This window comes from Pomacea canaliculata, linkage group LG9 (assembly GCF_003073045.1).
Source record: "Pomacea canaliculata isolate SZHN2017 linkage group LG9, ASM307304v1, whole genome shotgun sequence".
Lineage (NCBI taxonomy): Eukaryota > Metazoa > Mollusca > Gastropoda > Architaenioglossa > Ampullariidae > Pomacea > Pomacea canaliculata.
In genome coordinates this window covers 18,103,369-18,129,909 of record NC_037598.1, presented here as the reverse complement: position 1 = coordinate 18,129,909, position 26,541 = coordinate 18,103,369, and the positions used below count along the sequence as shown (strand labels likewise).

Here is a 26,541-nt window from a genome sequence, read left to right as displayed (position 1 = left end):
ACATATCGCTGGTCACACAACTCATTGGACTCAAAGAGAAAAGTCACCTGCCTGCAGCCCTCCTTAGAGGCATCAAGTGGTGCAGCGAGTGCATCGCGACACTCCGGATGACCTGGTCTTGCCAGCGACATAGGAGGGACAGTACATGGATTATCGAAGCTGATTATGATGGGCAGATGAAAGACAGAAGCTGCATGAAGGGATATTTCTTGTTGCTGAGGTAAGGGCTTTGCCTGCAAACTCCCATGTAAAAATACCTTCGAGAAAATTAATTAATGTAAATAGTATACTCCCATTGCTATTTGACGAGTGCAGAGATGGCCGCCGGCTTTTGTGAATCTACTTGTGTTGTTTTTGTAGAGGAACAAAGTAAAGAGTGTTGGGGTGTTTGGGATGTTTGTTGTGTGACTGAGGTTCTCCTTGACGGGAGGAGGGGGGCAAGTGGAGTCTCTTCGTTGTTCTCAGTGTCCGTGGCGGACGTTTTGTTTGTAACGAGTCCTGAACCGACTTCTGTTGTAATCCTGACTGGACTGAGTACAACTCCTCACAAGATTTGTATTGAGGAATTAGTGTAACATTGAAACTGTTGAGGTGAGTGTGTATTTGCGTTGATTTTCGCTGAGTCTGTGTTTTAATGTTTGAAGAATGGAGAAATTTCAGTTTTGGATGAGTGTGATATATATTTTATGGATATAGATAGTTAAAAGTAGGTATTGATTTCACAGGGGGGGGGAGATAGTTAAGTTTTGAACTTGCCATTTGTCTAAAGACTGTTTTTTTTCTCTAGGTTTTTGTTGGGTTTTTTTTCTCTCTCTTTTATTTGTTTGTTCTTCGCTTATTCATCATATCTGCCTGAGGCACTAAAACCACACCACCGTGGCACTAACACCACACTACTCATGAGCATTGCTCTCCTCAGCAAGTCACAAAGGTCGTAAAATCTCCGAAGGCGGGTCAAAGGTGAAGCAGGGCGGTTGTGCTCAATGGGTGCCAGCGCCAACAAGATGGACAGACTGGAGGTGGAGAACCCACCGGAAGTGAGGCGCCGGAACGCGTCTGGTCACGAACGTAAGTGATGTGTGATGTGTGAACGTAAGTGATTAGTTCTCCGGACCTGCCGCTGTTGTCCTCGTCCTTTGCCTCTTAGTGTCTCTTCCCCACGTCTTTCCGGTCCTGCGCTGTCTTCTTGTCCTCTGTCTGCCAATGTCCACACTGTTGTCTTTACGTAGCGTCCAGCTGTGAGCATCAGAATACAGTTTCTTTTTCTTTTAGTGTCCAAATATTGTTCCACTCTTTTTAAACTTGTGTCATAATATTAAGTCCTGCTCTGTCTGGACTCCAACATCCAGGTTGTAGAACGGTAAGAAAACCAAATAACACGTGAGCAAGTAGATAACATTCATGTCTCGGTCCCCACCTCAGGGTCTGGGCAGCTGATGAAGATGATCAGCCTGTTGCTGCTGACACCACAGTACGCGCTTCTCATCCTCACCATGCGCTACGTGCGCACACGTCCGGGCGCCATGTTTGTGACGTCAACAGCCGTGCTGCTGGCCGAGCTGGTCAAGACGCTGACCTGCCTCCTGCTCGTGCTGGTGGAGCAGCGGAGCGCCCGGCTGTGGGCTCTTCATCTTTACGAGAACCTCCTCTGTCAGCCCTGGGACTTCCTCAAGGTGTGTGTGCCCTCTCTTCTCTTCGTCGTGCAGAACAACCTCGTCTTCGTCGCCGTCTCCAACCTGGACGCCGCCACCTTTCAGGTGAGGACCATTCCGTACAGTGGAATTAACTGTCATGCTTCAGTTTATTTCTTTTATGCCTAGTCCACTTCATTTAAGTCTGGCGTCAATATAGCGTTCTTTAATATATCCAGTCCACATCAATATATGCAACACATGTTGTCAGTAAACTGTTAAAATGTATGCAGTATATCATGTACATACAGTCAATCAGATATCATGGTGCATCTCACCAGCCTCATGAAGGTGAATATCTCTAAATGACGATTTTTTTTTATTGACTGTTTCCATTTCAGTTCTTAAAAATCTGTTGGGGAGCAACTTCATTTTATTTATTTTCTAATGATAATAATGTAAGGTTTAATGAAAGATACGATTTCCCCAAATCTGGGTGACCACACCCGTACTGCTCTTGAAATACCCGCCTACCAATGATCATGCAAAGAAAGAAGCTGAAATCGTGATGTAATGTTTGTACACAGCGAGACCTGATTAATGAATGTTCTAGTTCTCTCACACAGCAGAAACGAGTCCAAGTACAATCGTGACGTATGTGTTGTGGACTGCTTTCTCTGCTTGTGATATTTGTCGGCGGGTATCTCGAGAACGGAAGGAGGGTATCCATCCAGATTTGGAGAAACAGTATCCTGCACTGAGCTCTGACACGTTTGCACTCAACTTCTCTTGAAACACGATCAAGAAAAGGACACACTTGACAAAAAGAGAGTCCAGAATTGTCCTCCACGTACTGTTTCAAAAATCTCAACTTTTTCTGCCTGATTCAGCCTGAATAGAGAGGCTGTGATTGGATAGGATTGTAGTGCTTCCTTTATCTCCATGACCACCATGGCCACTGTCTCTGCTCCAGGTGTACATAGGGCGCCCTGTAGTGTAGTGGTTAAAGCACTCGTTTGTCACCACTGCAGTGAGCGGCTCAGGTGTCACCTCGGGACACTGTCTGCATGTGACACTTCTCCACAGGGCTGGGCGTCGGTGGTTTTCTCCCGTTACTCCGATTTCCTACCCCATCCTCTCCCCCCACAGTGCGAAATCACCGCAAGGTGGAAGCACTTCATCAGATATGAGAATAATAGGCTGCAGGCTTGAAACTTGACTTATCTATGTTTAGTGCTTTGGTATTTGTCCTACAAATTTGTAAACAATAACAAAACAATACACTGACCCCGGCCAGACCCCTTTTACACCATCGTCTCTGTCCCTTCCGCTCGTCAGGCCTGCGGGACAAGAGGATCTTGTTTTCTTTCACTTATCGTTAAAGGAAGTAAAGAAGTTACTGCGATGACATTTCATTATCAAAGCAGTCCATCGGCTCTCATCACGGAACAAAGGATTACCTAAACTTTGATATTGTCTGCAAAGTGAATAGTGCAATATGTAACATCAAACAACTGTCAAAGAGAATCAGACAGGTGAGGCTTCATGGCTTCACTGCTCGGTGCTGCTTGCTGCCCTTGGTGGTTGTCTGTCCCTATTCTCAATGTGAGATATGCTAGTATAAATGTTTCTGTAGGAAAAAATAGAAATTGAAATCGTGAAGGAAAGCACATATGATATTCTTACACTATCTTGATCCCGCGACCATCTGCTGTCGTGCCGCTCCATGCATCTTATCTCAGTCGTTTGTTGTACCTGCAATGTTATATTGTTTTTGTTGCTTTTTAAATCAATATCCTCGTGCCCACACACTGATTACTATTCTTCGTCTTCTTTATTTCTTATACCTACTTGAGCTACACCTGTTGATGACATCACAGGCATAGCTGTCTGACTTGTCGAGTACTCCTAACCCTGAGCTAGATGTTCGTTTGTGTGTCGGAGACCCCCTGTCTTGTGTCTGCCAACATTTTCCAGCCAACTTGACTCACGACCGTTCTCGAAGTCCGAACCTCAGCTGTGGAACTCTCTACTTATTTTAGTTCCAGTCATTATATCAGCTACATGTGTCGGTCTGGTCTTAGAGACCTTATTTACAGTTCAAGAAGAATTTCCTGAAATAGAGCCGTCCCGTGATGCAGCTCAGCACTGTCCATGATGTGGATGTGCAGTGTGTGTGTGTGTGAATACACAGAGGATTGATTGATTGATTGATTGATTGATTGATTGATTGATTGATTGATTGATTGATTGATTGATTGATTGATTGATTGATTGATTGATTGATTGATTGATTGATTGATTGATTGATTGATTGATTGAAGAATGTAGCTCCAGCAATGGTGTGAGCATCTATCAGAACAACTGCACAAAGTCTTAAACCAGTTATACTCAACTTCTATAAACACATTCACCAGAAAAGCTCTTCAAATAAGTGTCGGGGAAAGAGATAATGAACTCTATACACACATGTAGCAAAAGACATAAAACAACAGCCATCCAACCAATGTTCTCTCTGCATCCATTGTTGCTACTTCCGGTCTCACAAATTCCTGCTTCACTACAGTGTTTATAATCATGTTTATGTTTGGCCTGCACGCGCGCTAGCAATGATCTTTATCGCTGTTGATATCATCATCAGCAGCAGCAGCAGCAGAAGCATCATCATCGTCGTCGTCGTCATCATCATCATTATTATTCACCTGTTCAAATAATACAGTCACTCAGGAGAGTCTAGCGTATCGTTGGAATCGATAATGATGTTAATGTTCTCTCAGCGCCTCGTTGTACCTTCGATCAAAATTTATCGTGCCCACCTGTGCTATCATAACATCCTTCTTCGATTTGCTAAGTTTAATTAAGGCAATGCCCTGCCGATCGCTCAAGTACTGTAATACTGTAATACACCAGTGGACGTGTCCGCTAGAGTCACAGTAATCAAGTCTGGATAAAACAAACACACAAACACGATGTTGGTAGTGCGTAGACAGAATGTGATAGATGGCGCTGGTCTTGTGTAGTTCATTATAGACAGACTGACAGACAGCTTAACTTGTTTATCATAATAAACAGACTGACAGACAGCAGTAACTTGTCTATCATAATAGACAGACTGACAGTGTAGGTCTGTGCATGATTTACTCTGGCGAAAGTCTGCATGTTCTTGCCTCACTCTTGTCCTCGTTTCCTAGGTTACTTACCAACTGAAGATCCTGACGACAGCTGTATTCTCCGTGATGATGCTCGGCAAGAGCCTCAGTCGCTCTCAATGGCTCGCTCTGTTTCTCCTCTTTGTCGGTGTCTCAGTCATACAGGTGAGTGGAGCGGTGCAATCTGTCACAGACTTTTAACATACAGACAGGTGAGGGGGCTAAAGACTTTGAAATCGTCTTTAATTTCTAAATAAACCGTCTAAATAAGGTTTGTGTTTCTCCCTGTGATTTCCCGTTCGGAGCATTAATAATATGGAAGGAATCTTGTGAGCGCGATATCTGTCACCACTCGGGTAGGTCTTTAAGGTGAGGGCGTGTGTGAGCTTATTTGGGAGTGTGACGTCATCCCTGCTTCTGCTCACCTGTCAGGTGCAGTCCGCTGGAGTGCAGTCAGGCGCTGCGATGTCCCCGAGTGCCCAGAGCCCCGTGAAGGGTCTGGCGGCCGTCGTCGTCTGCTGCTGTCTCTCCGGCTTCGCCAACGTCTTCTTCGAGAAGCTCCTCAAGGGAGGCAAGCAGTCTGTCTGGATGCGGAACATTCAGCTGGGGTTGTCAGGCACCATCCTAGGCGCACTGGCGGTGTGGATCAACGACGGCAGCAAAGTTCGGGTGCAGGTAGGACAATGAGACCAAAGATAGTAAATACTTTCTTAGATCAGATGTCAAAGCCCCTCGCTGCATCCTTGACCCTTTGCTGACCTTCCTGTGTCGGGGATGGAAGGTAGCATTACAGGGGCTCAGCACTACCTCAGGTCTGCTAACAGGGGCTCAGCACTACATCTGGCGTGTATCCTAACAGGGGCCTGGAGCAGCAGTCATCTGATGCATGTGTTCTCAAAGAAGCGCTGTGCTTCACCACAGATAATCACCGAGCAATTCCCAGCACTACCATCTCCGCGGCTCGGGGAAATGTGAGAACTTATAGACAGAAGCGGCAAAATACAGTAAAACACTAAAATATTAATTAAAAATATTTACTAAGATAAAAAGGACAGTTATCCCAGCAAAGGTATCGAAAACTAAACATTAACTGTATTATGAAAACGTCTACGAACTTAGAAATGAAAAATGTTTAAAAAAATAACACTTGTACTAAGTATGAAAGTGACGGGAGGGGTCGTGCCGTATAATACTCATGCTGATGGGAAGACTATCCTTTTGAATTGGAAACTGCTCTGTGACTATCTGTGTAGTGAACTACAACACTAGGCAGTGTACACACCAGCTGATTGCACCACATGAGGTCAGCTGTAACCGCTCATAGCAGCGGGTGCACTCACAGTAAAGATGAAGGGAGGAAAAGTTCAGTGGGGAACTGAATGCAAACACAGATGTCATGTGCTGCATGCCAAAGATTCTGGTGGAAATCCCAAGGGATTTTCTCTGATTTGCCAGCTCAGGTTCCAGAACGGCCTTCACCTCAGTGACGTCAACATCTGTGTCGGTAACGGACGGTAAACAGAAATTCCGAGTGTGGCTGTTGGTATGGGTGATAAAAATATACACAGATAAGCAAACATATATATCCACAAACACAAGGGTAGCTACATCATGCGCCTCTTCAGACAGCACACACACACATGGTGTGTACCGACATGTGTTCCACACATAAATGTGTGTTGATACACTGTATATCAACATATATATACACACTGTATATCAACATATATATACACACTGTATATCAACATATATATATATATACTGTATATCAACATATATATATACACACTGTATATCAACATATATATACACTGTATATCAACATATATATACACTGTATATCAACATATATATATACACACTGTATATCAACATATATATACACACTGTATATCAACATATATCTCACCTACATATGTGAACCAATCGACATTCTAACAACCCACACGTACGTATGTGTTTTCCTTAACATTCTCTATGATGATCCCGTACCTTTTCAGGGTTTCTTCTACGGCTACGACACCCTGGTGTGGGTGGTGGTGGCCATGCAGTCGCTGGGCGGGCTGCTGGTGGCGGCGGTCATCAAGTACGCCGACAACATCCTCAAAGGCTTCTCCACAGCCGGCTCCATCCTACTGTCCTGCGTCGCCTCCGTCTACTTCTTTAACTTTGAAGTGAGCATGTGACTGTGATGTGAGGATGTGACTGTGGTGTGAGGATGTGACTGTGAAGTGAGGATGTGACTGTGGTGTGAGGATGTGACTGTGATGTGAGCATGTTATTTTGATGTTCATTTACTAGTAATAATAGTTCTAAATGTAAAAGTGAGTCCCCGCCATCACTCAGACAAGAACAGGGCATTTCCACCTTTGCTAACAACGTATAGAAAAAGAAAGGGGCAGGGCATGATCCTGGCAATACAGAAGAATAGAGACTGCGAGTAGTACCCTAGTGACCTTTGACCGTGTTTCAGATATTGTTTACTTCCGTGCAGCTCCCGGTCTGTGTGTCATTGTTGCAGATGACGAAGGAGTTCATGCTGGGCACGGGTCTCGTGCTAGTGGCAGTCTACCTCTACAGTTCCTTCCCCGCTGTGTCCCCCAGTGTAACGATCACAGTGTCTCCCCCAGATCACCACAGCAACAAGACTTAGTGACGTCAGCCAGCAGCACGTGCAGTGCGTGCTCCAGTGCTCTGACTTCAAAGACATTCTCACACCAATGTGCTTCTCCCGGCATTCAGCTTCGCTGAGGTTACAGATTTGTCCAGTCATCTGCACAAAACATCATCAGTTTATATTGTTTGAGCGGCTGTTCAACAAGTGGATGGTCTACAGAAAGATCGAGGAGTGAGAGCTGTAGATGAGAAACTGTTTCTTCCTAATTCTTTTTCTTCCTTATAAAACATATTGCTAGCGGGACACTTCTAGTATACACTACACGTATGTTCAGCACAATGTAGTTCAGTAGTCAGTAGTCAGTAGTCAGCACAATGGATGTGGATGCTTAGAAGTGGATTGAACTTGATTGTGTAGTGCAGCTGATGTCCACATCACCATGTCTGACCTCTAGATAGTTTTGCTAAAATCAGTTATCAATATGCCACAGAAAAACAGTGTCGTCTCTAATGAAGGAACACCGGGATAGTGGACTAGATGTGTTTTCTATGTGTGAACAGCCAAATGTCAAATTGTTTGTTCTTCAGCATCAGCAGCTCGTGGTCTGTGGTACCCTTGGCTCAGACTTTAAGGACGATGTGTTTGTGTCATGGTGCCAGTTGATTATTTCAACGAATGGATAAATTAATTGACAAAGAGTGGAAGCCCAGACGGTTGTGACTGATTGACCAATAACGAGTTATAATTTTATGAGTATAATATTGAAACTGCAAGACTGGACTGTAGTTATGTAGATGTTGATAGTATGCACAGATGTCTGGTACCAATGTACCGTCTGTGGTGGGGAATGATTCTTGAGCGGTATGTTACTTTTATTTCTATGTTGAATGAGGGGTGTGCACGTGCACGTTTACACCGTGCTGAAAATGTGTCTGTGGGCAGGTGTGCCTGTGTAGAACTGACAAACTGTGGGTTCCACTATTAAACACATGTTGACTTTAGACACTTCTGTTAATACCTTGCTGTGACACGAGTTCCTGTTATTTTTTGGTGGATCCTGTTTTGTTTACCATTATTTACATAGCAACACCTTTTACAACAACATCAGCTTTCATTTTATTGCCAAGTCCCTAAGGCCACAAGGGAGAGAACCCACGAACTCAATTTGTTCCGTCATCCGTCATCTTCCGTCCCTGAAATTCTAGAAGAGCAACATTTTCACACAATTGGCTTTGGATCCAAATAAGAAAATATTCTACAAATTTTTAACTCCCTTTTTTTGCTTGAAATAACCATGTACATTCGTGACGTCAGTGTGTCGACAGACACACGAACAAACATTCATGCACCTCTCTTCCCACAACACACACACTCTCTCTCAGTCAAGCTTTCTAACACACTTTCTCACACTCTCTCATATACACCCCCTTACACATTCACTCTCTCTCACACTCATACATACACATTAACTTATACGTACTCTCACACACATACTAATATATACGTACTCACACACACATACTCACTCAAACTCACGTACTCACACAGCAACCCCCACACACACAATGTCAGCCAGGCTGCGCACACAGGGACATCTGCTGACGTGTCCATTAAGGAAATGAACTAAAATTCGTACCAGTCGGTTATCGACTGCCGCCCTCGTCGTGATCCGGGGTTACGGCAGCGGCGGTGGTGGTGTGGTGGTGGTGGTGGTGGTGGTGGTGTGGTGGTATGGTTGGGTGGGGAGTATAAGAACCTGTTACTTGTGCTGTGAGATGACTACTCGCAGTCACACCCTCCACAAGTGCTCGTGCCGCACGCTGATTGATCCGCCGCGCCGTCTGCCGTGCCGCACGCTCGCCGCGCGCTCTCCGCTCGTGCCAGTTGTTTGTCAGCGAGTGGCGACGCTCCCCGCTCTTACAGCAGCCGCCTCTCCCCAGCATCCTGGTTGTGCATGCTGTCGTCTGCTACTTCCAGCAGTGAAACCCATGCACGGTCGTGCAGCTGGCACCAGCATCCTCCTTCCCCACCTTCCTCGTCTCACCGCATCCTAGAGGAGAGCTGACGACAGCCAGACGTTGGTCGACGAGGAAGACAGGAACATGGCGGTAAGTAAGAAAAGAAAAATAGAGAGAAAGTCTGCGAGCAGGATGGTGGTCAGACTGTGGCTGTAACACACAGCCTTTGTTTGTGGGTTCCGTGTGTTTCTATTCTCAGCAGCGCCTTGCCCTCGGGGGGAGGCGAGAAAGACGAGAGGAAGATAAAGTGATGTTACGTGTAGGCAATGCTGCATCCACAGAACAGCCGTCTAGACGCTGGTGTAGGTCTGCCCTTTACACTCAGCAGCAAACCCAATTCTTAGACGGAGACTGTTAAATAATGTAAGTGAAAAGCTATTTAACATGAAGTCTCAACCACACTTAATCTTATTTTGTCCATTTATTCTTCTGGAGAGATGGGTAGACTTCCTTAAGAGAGGGACCGAAAGTTGAAACTCTCCATTGGATCTGTTCAATTATACATAAGTCGTGATGTTACGTGGATGCTCTACATCTAATTATAAAACTTTTTTTTTTTTTTTTGGTTTCTTTAAAGTAAAACTCTTTTTTCATTCAACAACTTTGGAAACTGCCGATAAAATGAACTTCCTGGTTAGCATCAGTAAAAAAAAATTGTTTCCCTATTTTTTAGTCTTTAAACTGTCTTCACTCTCTCCATAAACACATACGCACACACCAGGGAAATATAAATAATTTGTGTAGTTAATCTGCTATTTTTTCTTGAGATTACAAGGTTAGAGGTCAGGGGGTGAAAGGTGGTCCTCTCATCGACACTAGATGTTAGGTTATCGACTTCCCCTTTCGTAACCTCGGGCTGCTCAGTTCTGGAATGCCAGGTATGTTGTTGATGCTTGCGACATCTACACTGTAAGCTGTTGCTGCATCTTTGTAATATTTCTCCAACAAACATGCCACTGCCTACACAGGAGAGAAATGTGTCTGAGTGATGCGACATGGATCTCGTCCATGAGGGGTGACGTTACATCATGCGAACGGGACTGTGACATCATGCAGAACAGGACTGTGATCGTACAGAACGGGGCTGTGACATCATGCAGAACGAAACTGTGACATCATGCAGAACGGGACTACCCCGTCTCGAAGCTTTTAGCACTGACCCGTGCGCGAACATCCCAAAGCAACTGCCGAGAATCCAATCTTGACCGCAAACGAGTGTTTTCTCTGCTCAATCATTCGGCCAGGACAAAACCCTTCATCTAAGCCCTCACCCTACCTCCAACCATAATCTTAATCTGAACATCGTTTCTTATGTACTCATCGAAGTTTCGAGTTAAACCATACATGCAGGCGCGTGCACGCACATCTCTTTATAGCTAGAAAAGAACGTAAGTAACAAATATTTTTTTAAATAGCTGAAGAAAAGATCAAAGGTACAACTGTCAAAGCTGCTCGCCTTACCCAGTGAGTAAAGCAGTTTTAGTCGCAGCAAACACAAGTTACTCTTTTGCTTCGAGTACTTTTTTATAATTAAAGACGGTCTGCGCATGCGTGCCAAAAAAAGTCGTAAGAAAATATAGCCACCTGGTAGTATTGTGCTTAAAACGCTCGTCAATTTACAACAGGAAGTGATGTATGTGAGGAGGCAGGTGCGATGAGACCAGTGTCCATTTTTCTGTTAGCTGGACTTGTTGCGAGACGCAAGCCAAAGATTTACTGTCACAGAACAGCTTGTGTCATCGATTGTTGGAGAACTGTCGCTATTGTCTCCAAACGGTGGCCTTAAAACCCAGAGTTTCCCGACAAAACAGAGGCGAACAGTAGATACAGTCTGCAAAAGATGCCGTTAAGATACAGACATACTATGACGATACTGTTAAGATACTATTAAGAACTGACATTGTCCACGATGGTGATAGGTGGTGGTGCAGGGGTGTTGAGCGGGTGGTGTCTGGGTTGATGGTTTCAGTTTTCCCTCTTGGTTTTGGTGATTGCTGGGTATCATAAATCTTGCCCCCAAACACCTCCCTAGGTGTTAAGCTCTGGAGATCAGCCACCGACCCACACCAGACAAAGTTCGTGACAAACGCGCGCGCAGCCTGAGTATACCGCGCCATGCTGAGTCTCAGAGAATGCCAGACTTTCGGCTGGACTAGTCATCCGTCACATAACATCCCCATCCTCAACTCCTTCCACCCAACACACACACACACGTGCGCGAGCACGCTTACACAAACGCGCACCTCTTCTCACGCGCATGCGCGTGTTAGGTCACCCATATTTATCTCCGCCCTTCACCGTTCTTTGTTCTTCTCGCACTTTCTCTGCAGAGGTTTCATCGATTCTCGATTAGTCATCCCACCTTTCTTGTCCTCACAGGCATCCAGCGCTGCTTTAATAACGAGCATGCGAGGGCAATAAGCTGACTCGACTTCCTACCTGAAGATAGCTTCAGGCTTTGTAATCGTCTCACCTGCTGAGAATGTTGCCTATTGTTGCTGGCAGAGGTAGGGGTGATGCAATGGTTGAGTGTGAGGATAACTTGGAGCCTGGGATTTAGATAAGGACGTCAGCAGAAGGCGACGTTTAACGTCTTTTGTGTTTACAAGACCACAATTTCGTGACACGCTTCGCCCGAGTCGTTGTAAATTGTCAAAATAATCAGGCGCATATTCATCATCATCACCTCCTCCTCCTTCTCTCTTCTTCTTAATTGGTCGTTGGGACACTTGACGATGTTCGCACCAAGAGGTCCACGCAAGCCGACGGTCGCCTAATGCCAGTGCCGGAATAGGCAGCAGGCCTCGGGCCAGTGGCGTCTGGACCAGCAGGAGACCAGACCCAGCACAGGCAGGAAGTGATTTTTCTCCAGTGTGCAGAGGTCGGGCTAGCAGGTGATCACGTGTCATGCAGCAGGTGATCACGTGTCAGCGAATAAAATTCATGAACATGTCTACGTGCGGGCGTGCGCTGGACGAGATGAGACCTTGAGACAAGTCGTCTTCGTCTCTGTCTCCGACGTTTAGCAATCCGGGAAACTTTTCAATTTGGATCGCGAAAGGATACATATTAAAAATATTGTAATTGTTGTACTAATTATTAAAATTAAAAAAGAAAAGGTTATATGTCGAACTTGCATCTCCATGTCAGCTTTGATTGTTGCGACGACCTAGTCCTGCTGCATGGTTGGACCAGGAAGACTAACGGCCTCCAGTGCATGGCGTGGAAGAAACTGGGAGAAATGAGACTGTAAAAACACATTTCTCGCCAGGTCTTGTACTGCTGCTTTTAACAAAATATATAGAGATGTCGGAGAGAGGATGTAGTAATTCACTTACCTTCGACACTCGTTTATTGATTGATTTGTTGCTGCCTTGGGCGACCTCTTACCTTTACCTTGACGCACAGCTCTGCACGACACCTGGATCCGCAGGTCTTCAGCATCACGCGAAGACATGTCCAGCCAGCGACTTGGTCCTGCAACAGGCCTCATAAGCGCTCGTCTTTTATTAGTAGTAGTAGTAAAACCAGGCAAAATTACTACTACTACTACAGGTAGAAAGGACAGACATAGAGGGATGAAGGAAGAAACAAAACAGGGACATTAAGAAAGAATGCAGAGAGACAGGGGCACAGAGAGGCAGAAACAATACAGAGAGTTGCACAGAACTACAAATGTAGACAGAGGCACAGAAAAACAATTCAGAAATGGGCACAGAGAGACAGAGACAATATAGGAAGCCAAAGACACACACTCACAATACAGAGAGCCACAAAGAGAAAAAGGCAGAGACGATACAAGATGGCACAGAGAGAGAGAGGGAGAAATGGCAAAGATAAAAAAAGCATTGCGACAGAGAAAGACAGACACACGACAGCCAGAGACGGTACAAAGAGAAAAACTTTCTGATGGAAGCCTGTTTGCCCTGTTACAACCTTCTTTTGCATGAAGTTTTACAACAACAAAAAAACAGTGAAAAAAGAACAAAATATCGACAACCGACGAGGAAAAAAATCTGGAAGAGACAAATAAAAAGGAAAGATGTCTGACACATTGGGGTCTGAACTTCCGGAACATCAAGTTTGAGTAAATTGGTATTCACCAGCAATCTCTATAAAATAAAAGATTTAGAGTTGTTAATAAAATCACGGGTTGAAAAACAGAGGTGGGGGGAGAAAACAATGTCTGGACAAACAACATGCGGTGACCTGTCCGAGTAGCAGCGGGTACGCTTGAGAGTAGATGAGATGAGTAGATGAGATGAGTAGTTGAGATGAGTAGATGAGATGAGTTGTTGAGTCCGATACAACAGCTTGGTGTCTGGGAGACCTGCGGGTTGGGTGTCATCTACATTGGCAGGAAGTGTTACTGTCACTGATGTACAATGGTGACGCACAGGGAGCTGTGTTCTATTAACATTCAGTCACTGTCACTACCCACAATGCTGACATATCGGGAAGTATGCTCCTCTCCTACCCCCCTGTAGCTGTCAGCTAGGCCATATTGCTGTTCCTCTCGTAACATCCGGGGTGGGGTGGGGAGGTGGTGGTCATGCGTCACGTGTTGACGGAAGTGTGGAGGGGCATGCGCGGTCTGGTGTCCAGATTATCGCCGCCTCATGGGTTCCGGACCTTGCATTCTCAGTACCTCCCGGAGGTGTTGTCATCCCCCTGCACTTTGTCACCCCCTCTCCTTCCATGTCTCCACGGCTGTTCTCCTATCGTGTGGCGCCCTCCGATCGATGGGACGCAACTCTAGCCCTTATGGAACAGCACTCTCTACAAATGAAGGGTTATTCATTTTTATTGGCTTCTTTTTATATCTTACTGCCGCCTGGGTGCAGATGAAACACATCCCCTGAGCACACCTTGTCCTGCATCTTCTTGCAATATCCATTTTACCAAGCGCTCAGTCACTAGAGACTAACTTTTTATTTTATTTGGCATTGAGTTTACGGATGATGATGATTTAAAAAAAAAAAAGGTTTATTTCGTTGTAATTCTTGCTCTAAAATCCAGTGATTAAATCCAGAGGTTGACTTTCTGAAAACAAGGACACTGAACGCAGGCATACATGCTTTATTAAAAAGCAAACGAAAAGCTGATTGAGAGTACAGTTTGAAGAATAAAACCTACAATTTAAAAGATGTCCATTGTAGACTCCACTAGCGACTTCATTCCCTCGTCAGAAAACTTAACAAAATAAAAGTGGACATCTCAAGATTTGTGACAATGCCTTGCTGTCAAGCCTTGTCACTTCAGCTCCAAACCGATCCTTTCAGTTTACATTTGTAGAAAATCTCGGTCAGGTGACATCTGCCTATAACTTCATAGCTTCGGGTTTTCTTTTCTTACTTATTTTTCTCTTTCTTTTCTTTATTCAATTTTTATGCACAAAGCCACATAAGGTGTAGAGCAGCGGTTCTCAACCTTTTACATGTGACGACCCCCCTGACGAACACCGGTACGTCCGCGACCCCCTTAGCCAGCTAGGTCGGTGGAAGAGCGGGGGGGGGGGAGCCTTAGCTAACCTCGACCGCCGAGGAAATCAATGCAATTCAACAACGGAAGAACAAAGTTCGTATCTGCAAGAAGTATAACTGTTAATGAAATTTTACTAAAGCAAATTCTGCGGTGCTAATAAATATTATTTTATTGGACACTCGCTTTGATTAATGAGAAGGTTGAGCCTGCTTGCTGTTGCATAGAGAAGCGAACTTGTGTGCAATGTTCGTACCCACTGCTATTCGCAGCTCAGCCTCTGCGTCCACACGATTTCTGTATTGAGACTTTAGTGCTGCCAATGCTGAAAATCCTTGCTCACACATATACGAAGTTGAAAATGGCAGAAGAACTTTCATTGCTTTCTCAGAAAGGAGAGGATATTCACCGTTGATGCTAATCCAGAATGTTGGCACTGGTGTTGTGTGGAAGACCATTTTCAGGGATTGGTCACTCGAAAGGTCGATGAGCTGCTCTTCTTCTTCTGTGGACAACCCGCTTGTGCTAGGATCAGCCAGAAATGGATTACGAATATACTCGTATTTAATCACATCAATTTCAGCGAAGTAATGCTGAAACCTTTCTTGCAGTCCGTTTAGATGGGCAATAATTACCTTCTTCACCTGATCAAGATTCAAGTTGTCAGCCTTGCACTTACACAAGCACGGAAACATATCAAAAATATTTTCTTGGCGTATCTTTTGCGTCCACAACGAAATTTTTCGGACGAAAGCATTCATCTTGTCAGTTGTTTGTAATATGGTGGTGTCTTTCCCTTGCAGAGAAGTATTCACAACGTTCAGATTCTCAAATATGTCCGATAAATATGCCATTAGCAGCAGCCATCGGTCCTTCTTAAGCCCCCACCTCGCACTGTCTGTTCATGGCCTTCTGTCAGGGACCTAGAGTACTAGGACTGAGCACGTGCGAATGAAAGGGTGTGAATGATGGACGTTTCCTGAATGCGTGCCTTTTAGATGTTTTTTTTTTAAAAAAAGAGAGAGGTGTGACTGGAGATGGAGAGGGGAGTCAGCGATGAGAGATTGGTGGAGAGAGAGGGCAAAAGGCGAGAGGAGGGAGATTGGAGGCTTAATTGTTGAGAGGGGGATTGTGTTTTGAGTTTTGGAAGTGAGAAGTCACTGCATGCCGAGACAGTGTACTTGAATAGGGAGAAGAGATTTGGAGTTTGATCGCCCTCACCACTCGGTTACACAATCTAAGCTAATTTCACTAATACCGGTATAAGAAACTTTTTAAAAAGGACCACCTTCGCGACCCCCTTGTAGGTACGTCGCGACCCCCCAAGGGGTCGCGCCCCACAGGTTGAGAACCGCTGGTGTAGAGGGTGAGAGCGGGACGGCGTCCTGCCAATGACAACTTCAGTTGTTCTAAGAAAACCCGAGAAGATGTCTCGCCTTGACCAAAGAATATTTCTAAAGATGTCTCCGTCGACACGTGCTGCTAGTCAATAAATATTCAAGTATGCAGCATGCAAGCTTTGGTGGAATGTGGAATGCACTGATAGCATGTGCGCACTGACAGCTTGTGCAAGTGTTGGTGGTGTGTGAAGCATAGGTCTAGTGTGTGAAAGCAGAGGTGTAGTGTGTGAAAGCATAGGTCTAGTGTGTGATAAAGTGTTGGTCACACTCGTAAGCGTTGACATGGTGTGTATACATTGGTGGAGAGTGTGAGCAGCAGGTTGTGGGAGTGTGTATACAATACAATACAATACAATACAATACAATACAATACAATACAATACAATACAACTTTATTAATCCGCAAGGGCAATTACAGGTATGATGAAACGCCAGCACACTAGAGGGAAGATTATGTATGGTAGCGTGTGTGGTAGTGTGTGTGTGTGGTAGTGTGTGTGCTAGTGTGTGTGGTAGTGTGTATGCTAGTGTGTGTGGTACTGTGTACCAGCACTGAGACCACTAGAGGCTCGGGAGGGGCTGTGGTGGCCCAGACCCTGGGCATGTCGGTGATGAGTGGAGATGCCGGGCGTTGAGCGCCAGACCACGTGATGGCGCTGACCGGCTGCAGCCATGCTCTGCATACAAATGGAAGCTGCACGTTTATTGATTTCACTCCGAGTTTTTGCTTCAACCACACGTCCTTCGTTTTCCTTTTGAATTTATTCCTTGTTTCCCTTCTTCTCTCACTCGCGCATCTTCTCCGTCCACACTGTCTTTGTGTGATTTTTCCTTCATGCCGACGTAGCTGTGCTGCCCTGATGTAGTTGTATTGTTCACAGGTTGTAGTTATGTAGTTCATATGTATGTGGTTGTCTCGTATATCTGGATACAGTTGTGTGCTGTTCTTATGGATGTCGTTGTATTTGTGCTGACTTGCTTGTAGACTGTATTTGTGTCAGATCGTTTCATGGTGTTTGTTCTGTTCATATGTCTCTAAGTATCGATGTTGATGAGCCTGCAGCTGTGGTTACTCGTGTGGTTGTATTTGACGATTTTCTAACGACTTCTTGAGCCCTGACCTGCCTTTCGGACACTGATCTCAGCTGCCGACTGTTGGTTCCATCTGGGTTCGATTTTCCAAGCCTGCTCTGATTTCACTTGATGTGGTGGCTCTCACAGACCGCCTGCAAAAATGTTCTTTCACGTTATCTCAAGGATAGAGAGAAGAGTTGCCAGCTCACGATGGACTGACGGGTAGAGGTAGCTCCCTTCACTCTTTGTTATGTTACTTCTTTGTTCAGACAATGTTCATGGCGATGAACACGGAGTCAACCTGTGGTGAGCAACACTTATATGTAAGCCACGTGGTCTGAAACGTAGTTTTCCTAATACTTAACATGAAAATCTCTTATTTCATAAAAGCTAGTAGAAAAAAAACTTATTTAACTGTTGCCTCAGAGCAAAGCAAGGGACCAGTAAGCGGCCAAACACATTTCTTTAAAGGTAAGGGTTTTCAGTGGAGCAAGACCGCCGAGGAAAGAGTAGATGTGGAAAGATCAAATCAGCAAAATACTTTTAGTTTATCGTTGGCAAGTGCCACTGTCGGGCAAAAGTCAAAGTTCAACTTGAAGTTCTCGGCAGACTCTCCCCACCGAAGATGTCGTCCAGAGATACAGTAGAGCCTCTCTCCTTGCATTCGTGAGGATGGTAAGCGGGGGAGCTGGCTGTTGAGGATGAGACTACTGGTCGAAATTGGACAAGACGGGGTCACAGGGTAAGGGGATCACAGCATCCAGCGCCAAGACAGCAGGGGCGTAGCAACCGGGGGTAGGGGGATAGGCAACCGCACCCTAATAAAAGGACACTGAGGAGGCAAGAATGTGAACTTCGCTCACTGTTAGCACTAACTTCTTCCCAACCCACCAAAAAAACTGAGCATCTTCCTACACCACTGGCATGAAGCACCGTTAACACTGTCGCCCGATATTTGTATGAGGTGTAGGTTCATGAGACAGATTGTAGTTATTTAATTATTAAGGTCCGTCGGTCAATTTTGAAACATCGCTTAGCCATACAGCCGAGCTCTTCCAGAGAGGAAAAGTAGAAATGTTCTAGAAATGTTGGTTTAGTGTAAAAAAGGTTGTAGTCACCGCACTTACACTAATTTGCTAACTAACGATTTCACAATCGACTCCAAACCTGCAGCATGCGTCCGCAATAAAACTCACTTAATGTAACATTAGGCTTTACTATATAGACCACAGCTTTACAATATTCACAATATTTACAATATTCGCAAAAGGAAGTAATACATCAATGAAGACTCTTGAGAAGCTTCCGCCGTCGGAAACACCATCCACAGTCTGTCGCTGTTGCCGTTTCTCTTGAGGTCAGATCAGCGCCAGCCCAAGTCGAACACACGAAGACAGAGTAAAAGAAAAACAAAAATCTGGGCAGAAAAATGCCCTGCTTAAAATCTGATAATCATTTAAGGACATATACTACTATTTTCGTCCCAAACTTACATACAATTTTTTTAATTAAACTGAGGCAGACTCGCCTCAACAGGTTTTACATGTAAAATCGTACATCAGTCGGGTCAGGAGGAGAATCCAGCCATGGAGAAAACGGTCAGATGTTCATTCCTCCAGTCACAGTCACGGACACGTGTATCAGGCAACACAAATCTCTCTCTCTCTGTCTCTCTGTCTGTCTCTCTGTCTCTCTCTGTCTCTCTCTCTCTCTGGCACTCTTCATCTTCAACATTTATACGAGTGGAGCCATAACATCAAAGAACAGTTGCCATCAAGAGATGATCACACCCACCCACGCAAAACACTCGCCCATCCGCCCACGCTTTCCTTTCTCATTCAACAATTTTTTTAAATGCACAGCAGGTTTGTGACATGTAACAAAAACTCCCATTTTCTCATTTACACGTTTATACTCTTCTGAGTTATGCTTGCCATAATTTCTGTTAAATGTGCGAGCAATCAGGACATTGAGCTTTGATGCATTTTGCAAAGCTTCTGCCGCCTTATGGTAAAGGGACATGATGTATTGCTTCCATCCTGTTATAATTCTTTGTTCGATAATGCACAGATGCACAAAACATATTGAATACATATAAAATACAATGTTTAACAATACAGGAGAATACAAGATATACACATAAGGTAACAGTCGTTTAAGAGTACTTCTATCAGTAAAACAAAATAACACTATGTACATACATTTCTTTGTCAATCTCTCATCACCAGCACTGATAAAATAACATCTGTACATAGACACTAAGGATGCACAGATTTACCTGCCTAGCCGTGTTAACTGAGACAATGAAATTAAATTTTAAAACAACTGGCAGTTCTCACCAAATATCAAATTGTTTTAATTTACCTCCCCTTGTACGTGTTTGTCTTCCTAATGCAGCTATCTGAAATTTTCATCTGAACATGTTCATAATGAAATTACAATCGTAATTAAAATAATAGTATCAATTACCCAGCATTCCAACACTTGTTTCATTCTCCACACTACCCTCTCTCATCCTTGCAAAATTGATAAACTTCTACCATATCAATATTTTATAGAAACATATTTGTAATGCTGTGATTTCTAAGATTCTCCGTTAATAGCAATAACAGGTTATTTGGACATTAATACTTAAGGCGGAAATTCTAAGCAAATTTTCTGAAAGATCTCGCAGTCTTATATATTTTATTAAAGTAGGAATCCCAACCTTTATGAAACTTTTTGGTTGATAATCTACTGTAGAAAACAAGAGAATTATATCCAAATACCAATATTTAGAACTAAGAAAATGCAAAGAGGTGTTGATTTTAAATGTTGTCTCATTGCTCACTGAGTCATTCTCGAATCAAACCAAATAGTTGGTGAGTGAGTTATGTAACAACTTGAGTGTTTTTCAGCCAATGGAGGAGGCGGAATTGCCCGAGTCCTCTCAGTGGACTGGGCCAATGCAGGACGACTTCTCGCTGTCCGGACGAGGTGCCAACAACTACACCCTCTCCTTCTCCCACCCGTGGGGTGTGCCCTCCGTCAGCATCACAGTCGCCGTGGTATACAGCGCCTGGATTACCGCAGCAAACAGCCTGCTGGTCGCTGTCCTTCTCACCAGGTGAGTGACTGGACCTCCTCACCATGCTGACCTCACCATGGTCTGACACCAACTAACCATGATGAAGTTGAAGCTTCTATCAAGAGAGAATGACAACTTGTTTGAAGTAGTTTCTCTAAACTAGTCAATACACTCTGTAGTACTCAAGATGTGTTGGAAAGGGGATCGTAGTGGTGATGTTGGACAGGTTGGATAATAACAGCGATGAAGATCATCAATGGCCTAATGATTGTAGGGAAAATGAAAGCAATGACGATGTCCATGTTGTGGGTTGCAGTCCCAAGCTCCTGAACAGCCGACAGAACATGCTGCTTCTGCACATCGCCATCGTCGACCTGTCTGTGGGTCTCTTCTACTGCCCCCTCACCGCCGACTACTACATCCGGGGCCAATGGACACACGGCTGCGACAGCTTCTTCGTCTGGTTTATTTTCTCATACCCACAGGTGATCTCAATACAGGCATCTCTCACGCCCCTTCTCTCTTCCCCATCTTTCTCTCTCTCTCTCTCTCTTTTACCCGTTATGTTTTATAGATGGCAATGTTAGGCTGTTATTTAGCACTATAGACACTCAAATCCTGTCCAAACTATCATTATTTATTTTAAAGCATTTCAAATTCGCTTGTTGTTAATTCTGTGAATATAAGTGTTATCTACTTAAGCGTGATTGTCAGATAGATGCGTCTGTAATTGTTTGTAAGGAATTTGTGTTTGCTTGGAATGTTCATTTCTCTTGTTATTTGTTCAGGACACCTGGCGGGACTCCTCAGCCCACGTGTGGTGTGTGTGTTTTCCAAAACAGTCAAATAAAGTACAAGTAAAATGAAAAGGGGGGTTGAAAAGCGATAATATTATGAATGAAATTCTAGGACTTGCTGGGAAGATACAGCCTTGAATCTTACAGCCTTCTGTCTGAGTGCACCACCAAGAACACACTTTGCCAGAGTACACAAACAGGATTTAACGGCAACGTACAGTCACGTGACACTTTAAAGATCATCGTACACGAAAGTCGTATAAAGTAGCCTGTGTAACAATCATTGCCCACAGACAAGGGGCAGGCCCTAAGGGCGGTCTGGCAGTATAAGGGAGACCAATGCAAGCCGACAGTGATGGTCAGCACGGACTATGTCCGACATGGCGACAGGCGTGGTACCCGGGACTGAGTGTGGGTATCGCCCTCAGACCTCCCACTGGTGCCGGGAGACAGAGCATCGCCTGCAGGGGAGCAGCGTATTGATTCGTGCCATTTCTTCTCTAAATGGATTTCTTACACGGTCCCGGGGGTTAACCCATGAAACACCACGACGACACTACTGGGAGCATAGAAACGCACGCGCACACACACACACGTGCACACATCGAGCGTGCACACGAGAAGGAAGGGTATGCTAGTGTGTAGGGAAGGGAAGGGGTACTTGCGGTTTTTTTCCTTTTTTTTTTTTTCTTTTTTCCCTTTTTCCCAAGCAAGTTCTTGCACATGATTTGACACGAGGTGCCGCCAAGATGTGATAACCACGCGAATCATTGCAGAAAAAAGCAATCTCGTCAACAGGGTAAAATTTGTCTTCTCGAGATTTAAAGATGTCGGAAAATTCACTTCTGTTAAGTCGGCTGTTTGGTTTTGAAAAAGTCTGTGCTTCGAACTAATCTGTGGGAAGGACAACGTATATTTGTGTGTACATCACCATATGGGCCCCATCTGTAGCACTCTGTCAATCCCAGCCCTTTATTTGTGCAGTTTGATTCCTGTGATTAATGCTGAGTAGAAATCACTGGCGTATTTTTTTTAATATTATTGTTTTATCCGTGGCAGGTATTTTTGTCCCTACATCTGGTGGTCTGCTGAACTTACTGCGTGTGCTGGGATCCTGCTGCACCATCCGAGTTGGTCGGGGGTGAGGAATGTCTGTTCGGTGCTGCGCTGATGCTGCTGTGGTTCTACCTGGTGAACATCTGCGCCGTGCTGGACAGCAGCCGCCGCGACAAACTCAAGGTATGGTCGACTACAGACGGCTTCCTGTGTGGACCAGCACTGGATGGACGTTGACTGGAGCGAACCATTCCCGTGAACTCGATTTTTGGAAATGTCATTTACTTTAACTCTCTGAGAGACTTTGAAAATCCTTGGACCAACCATGTAAGCATGTAAGTAGTGTCAGTATATATGTTTGTTTATGTAGGTGGCCACGTAGACAAGAGATGACTGTTTGACTGATATGCATGCGGACATACGAACATTAATATACTCACACTTACAGACAGACGAGAGTGTAGATATTCAGACTTACAAACAGGCAAGCAGGGGTTGCCTGTGTCAAGGTTTATCTTTTGTGTGACAGACGACATGTACCTGCGTGTAGATATCCCTCTCGATATCCGCTTGTTGTTGCAGATCGCCATCGGCTCGGGGCGGTTGTGCCGGGCGCTGGTGGCCAGCGACAGTGCAGTAGCGGTCAACGTCCTCGTCTTCTTCGTGCCGGCGGTGATCACCGTCGGTCTGCTGGTGACCAACGTGGTCCGCGAGAAGACGGTCACCGCCATCCCCCGCACACAGCTGCAGCTGGACTCGGAGACCGAGCAGACCTCGCGCCTGCCTCTGGCCCTCCTGGCCCTGGGCACCCTGACTTCCTGTCTGACGCCATTTCCTGCTTTCGTCATCAACACCACGCGGGCCAGCGGCGGTTGTGCCTTTGCGGAGTGTCTGCGCTGGGCCATCCCGCTCACCACCATCAGCGAGTGGGTCCTCTTCGCCAAAGCCGGGCTGGTGCCTCTGGTCTGGCTGCAGGCCCCTGATTTCAAGATGGCGCTGCTTGGTGCGTTTCATCACTTCCGGCGGGTGCCCACTTCGGACACGCGGGACCTGGTGGATGCTGAAGTCAGAGACGAGGTGGACGACGCCCCATTCAGTGACATGTAACACGTGTGCGTTCTGCGTTGTCTCCAGTGACGTGTAAGGCGTGTTCACCAAGCCTGCGGTGACGTGTCGTATGTGTGAGTCTGGACTGTTACATCATGTCTATACAGAAATATAATGCGTGTGCGTTCTGGATTGTCAGTGACGTGCAGCACATGTGGTCCGGACCATGTGTCAAGTCACATGTAACGTGTGTGCGTCAGTCTGTATCACCATTCTGCAGTAATGTTGCATCCTGGACTGTTATACCACGCCTCCAGTGACGTGTAAACCAGTGTGTTACACCTTTCAGTGCAGTATGTCGAACACGTGTGCGGTGTGGACTGTTACATAGACATTGCTGTGACGTACTGTGTGTGCGGTGTGGACTGTGACATAGACGTTGCTATGACGTACTGTGTGTATGGTGTGGACGTGTTACATAGACGTTGCTGTGACGTACTGTGTGTATGGTGTGGACTGTTGTAGCGTGAATGTAACTCACTGACCAATGAGCTCTTCACTGTTTCGCCGAATGCTGACTGTCAGAGATGAAACTCCCGGTGCAGCGGTCGTGCCTTGGCCGACCCGGGTACAGAACATTTCGCAAAAGCCATCAGGATTTATGGTTTGTTTACCCCTAGACCATGGACTACTGGCAGAAGGAGACGAGAATGATTATTCTGGAAAATGTCTGTGTTTTAACTTTTTTCAAGTAATGTATTTGCATACTGTGTAATGTTTATAAGCCTGTGAACTTTTGTTGTTCGAAGCGTGTTTTCTTGTTTATTTGTTCAAAACTAATTTTTATTTCCGCAATAATCATTTACATAAAATGTTACCTTAAAACAAAATTGTTTACCTACTGTATGCATTTGGAGCTGGCTTCATCTGGCTTCTACAACACTGTTACAACCCTGTTACAATCCTGCTACAACACGTGTTATAACCCTGTTACAATCCTGCTACAACATTGTCACTTGTGTTACACTATAGCCTGCTGATGCTGCGACTGTTCCTGCTGTTGTCACTGCTATATATAATTTTGTTCTGCTGCCGCCTCTATCCTTTACTGATAAGGCTACAATTTGTTGGTGTCTCAGGTACAACTACAATTATTTATCTCAAAGATTTGTTTTGATGCGTTTTACCAATTTTTCATTTCACCCCCCAAAATTTACAACCAACTTCATGAGACAGGATACCTTTTACACTATTTTAACCCTGTTCTTTTCGATTTTAAACTGAATTCATTCGTACAGGAGAATATCTGATCTGAATCTTCTAATAACAGTAGTCGACTTTACAAAACATTGCCAGTACACTTGCCCAACAGTTGTACTTCGGGACATTTCGGAGGTTCGACGCTTCGGTACTTTGTCCTTATTAAGAACGGCTTCATTGCCACAGCTGTGACATAGCTAGGATGTGCCACAGCTGTGACATAGCTAGGATGTGCCACAGCTGTGACATAGCTAGGATGTGGCACAGCTGTGACATAACTAGGATGTCAATACTGCCAGCAGCACAGTTGCTACACCCGTTAGCTCGCATTGTATTGGACACTGCTCTATAATCTGCTTTCTCGCTCAGCTAAAGAACTAATGGTGATGCCAGACTGTGAAATCCATGCCAGATGTGTTCACACGTGATCGATGTGGACGTCTGTGTGATTTGTTGATCTGTTGTACGTCACTGGGTGAGCCGCCGCTCAGACGGTTTGGGGATCGGGTGGTACCAAGGACTTGTCAGGACCTACCCTCAAGCTTCCAGACAAATTGTTAGTGTGACTATTGGATTGCACAGTTATATGAGCCATGTTTTATGAACATCAATGAACATCAATCTTCTTGTTCTTCCATGTGTCTGGATTGCATCTCTTGTGTTCAGATCCTACACAATGATAACCAAATGAATTAGTTTCATTCTTCCGTATAACTTCATCAGAAGTATTATATTCCAAATATTATACTATGTATTAATACGATGATCACGAGAAGAGTTTCGTTTTACTTTTCTTTGTGTCCGAATTAGAAATACTGTGCTTATATCAAGTACTGTGTGTGTTGATAGCTACAGCATTTATTTCATCACTAGTCTGCTTACAAGTCTTTGTACATCCTATTGACAGTCATTAGACCCACTCTGTTAGAGTTGTAGTAATGCAGCGATAACTAGGAATATTTGAAAATATTGTCAACCTGAGTTATGAATTCAATGCAGGAAATCTTAAGTGCTGGGCTTGGTGTGTTTAATGTGATCTTACACATAAATAACAATGTCAGCACCTTGGTTTTAACTTCCTGTGTCTATTCATTTGAATGTGGATTTTTGATAACAACTATTCTCCTTTTTTCGTGTTTAATTTTATTATTAAAAAGCTTCTGATAACATGTCATCTGACTTTTTATTTGTTCTACAACTTGTTTCTCTCAAAGTCAACTCGCGAAAGACAACTCACGCTGTTTAATACATACATCCATCACCTGCTGATCTTCATGGTTTATGCTACACACGCTGTTATCTCCCTGATCTCCGTCTCTCAACATCTCTTCCATTTTCTTGTACTCTCTCTCTCTCTCTCTTTTCTCTCTCTTCTCTCTCTCTTCTCTCTTCTCTCTCTCTCTCTCTCCTCTCTCCTCTCTTCTCTCTCTCTCTCTCTCCTCTCTCTCCTCTCTCTCCTCTCTTCTCTCTCTCTCTCACACACACACACAGAGGTACAGAGAGAAATACACAAACGCACAGACTTCTTGCAGACAGCGGTGAAGCCAAGCCATCAGCTCTCCATCTTGAGAAAACATATTTTTCAAGACTCCATCTGCCGGGAAGCCATCCGGTAATGTTATTGTCATAAAGCTGAGAATCAATATTAGGTTCCGTGGAGATGTCGGGCGCACTGCTCTTTCTTAAATATTCTCCTGCACCGGATGTTTTCCACCTTTCCCTTTGTTCTGTCCCTTCGCCAGTTATACGTCATCCTTAAAAACATTTTCTCTACCCCTCTCTCTCTCTCCTTCCTTCTCTCTATCACTCTCCATCTCTCATGTTTCTCTCCCTTTGTCAACAGCTTTTTGCCTTCATTTCTGTCTCCCTGCAGTGTTTTCTTTTGAACTTCGAAGCGTGCTGTCCGAAAGTGTAGCGGAATATTTTGTAACCTTTCTTGCT

The 26,541-nt window shown here is 44.7% G+C and overlaps 2 protein-coding genes across 4 annotated transcripts; both read left to right on the top strand.

The window, feature by feature from the left end:
- Window positions 1-7,733, top strand: LOC112572801 (UDP-galactose translocator-like). Of its 2 annotated transcripts, none has more exons than XM_025252689.1 (7): window positions 1-220; window positions 923-1,068; window positions 1,423-1,757; window positions 4,823-4,945; window positions 5,213-5,455; window positions 6,784-6,957; window positions 7,305-7,733. In XM_025252689.1, exons 2-7 carry the CDS (start codon window positions 984-986, stop codon window positions 7,434-7,436), a joined length of 1,092 nt encoding a protein of 363 aa, XP_025108474.1. In that variant the 5' UTR covers window positions 1-220; window positions 923-983; the 3' UTR covers window positions 7,437-7,733. The 2 variants fall into 2 exon arrangements, with proteins under 2 accessions (XP_025108474.1, XP_025108473.1); XM_025252688.1 differs by having other exon boundaries at window positions 920-1,068.
- Window positions 7,734-9,163: 1,430 nt separating this feature from the next.
- Window positions 9,164-25,772, top strand: LOC112572422. 2 transcript variants are annotated; one of them, XM_025252095.1, is made up of 6 exons: window positions 9,164-9,508; window positions 9,618-9,781; window positions 20,271-20,479; window positions 20,757-20,925; window positions 22,297-22,476; window positions 22,876-25,772. In XM_025252095.1, exons 5-6 carry the CDS (start codon window positions 22,408-22,410, stop codon window positions 23,398-23,400), a joined length of 594 nt encoding a protein of 197 aa, XP_025107880.1. In that variant the 5' UTR covers window positions 9,164-9,508; window positions 9,618-9,781; window positions 20,271-20,479; window positions 20,757-20,925; window positions 22,297-22,407; the 3' UTR covers window positions 23,401-25,772. The 2 variants fall into 2 exon arrangements, with proteins under 2 accessions (XP_025107880.1, XP_025107879.1); XM_025252094.1 differs by lacking the exon at window positions 9,618-9,781.
- The last annotated feature ends 769 nt before the right edge of the window (window positions 25,773-26,541 follow it).

Coding starts and splice junctions, on each gene's coding strand:
- LOC112572801 (XM_025252689.1), top strand. CDS start 984: ATGGGTGCCAGCGCCAACAAGATGGACAGACTGGAGGTGGAGAACCCA. Junction 1,069..1,422: donor GAACGCGTCTGGTCACGAAC/GTAAGTGATGTG, acceptor TCCCCACCTCAG/GGTCTGGGCAGCTGATGAAG. Junction 5,456..6,783: donor GCAGCAAAGTTCGGGTGCAG/GTAGGACAATGA, acceptor GTACCTTTTCAG/GGTTTCTTCTACGGCTACGA.
- LOC112572422 (XM_025252094.1), top strand. CDS start 22,408: ATGCTGCTGTGGTTCTACCTGGTGAACATCTGCGCCGTGCTGGACAGC. Junction 22,477..22,875: donor GCCGCCGCGACAAACTCAAG/GTATGGTCGACT, acceptor TTGTTGTTGCAG/ATCGCCATCGGCTCGGGGCG.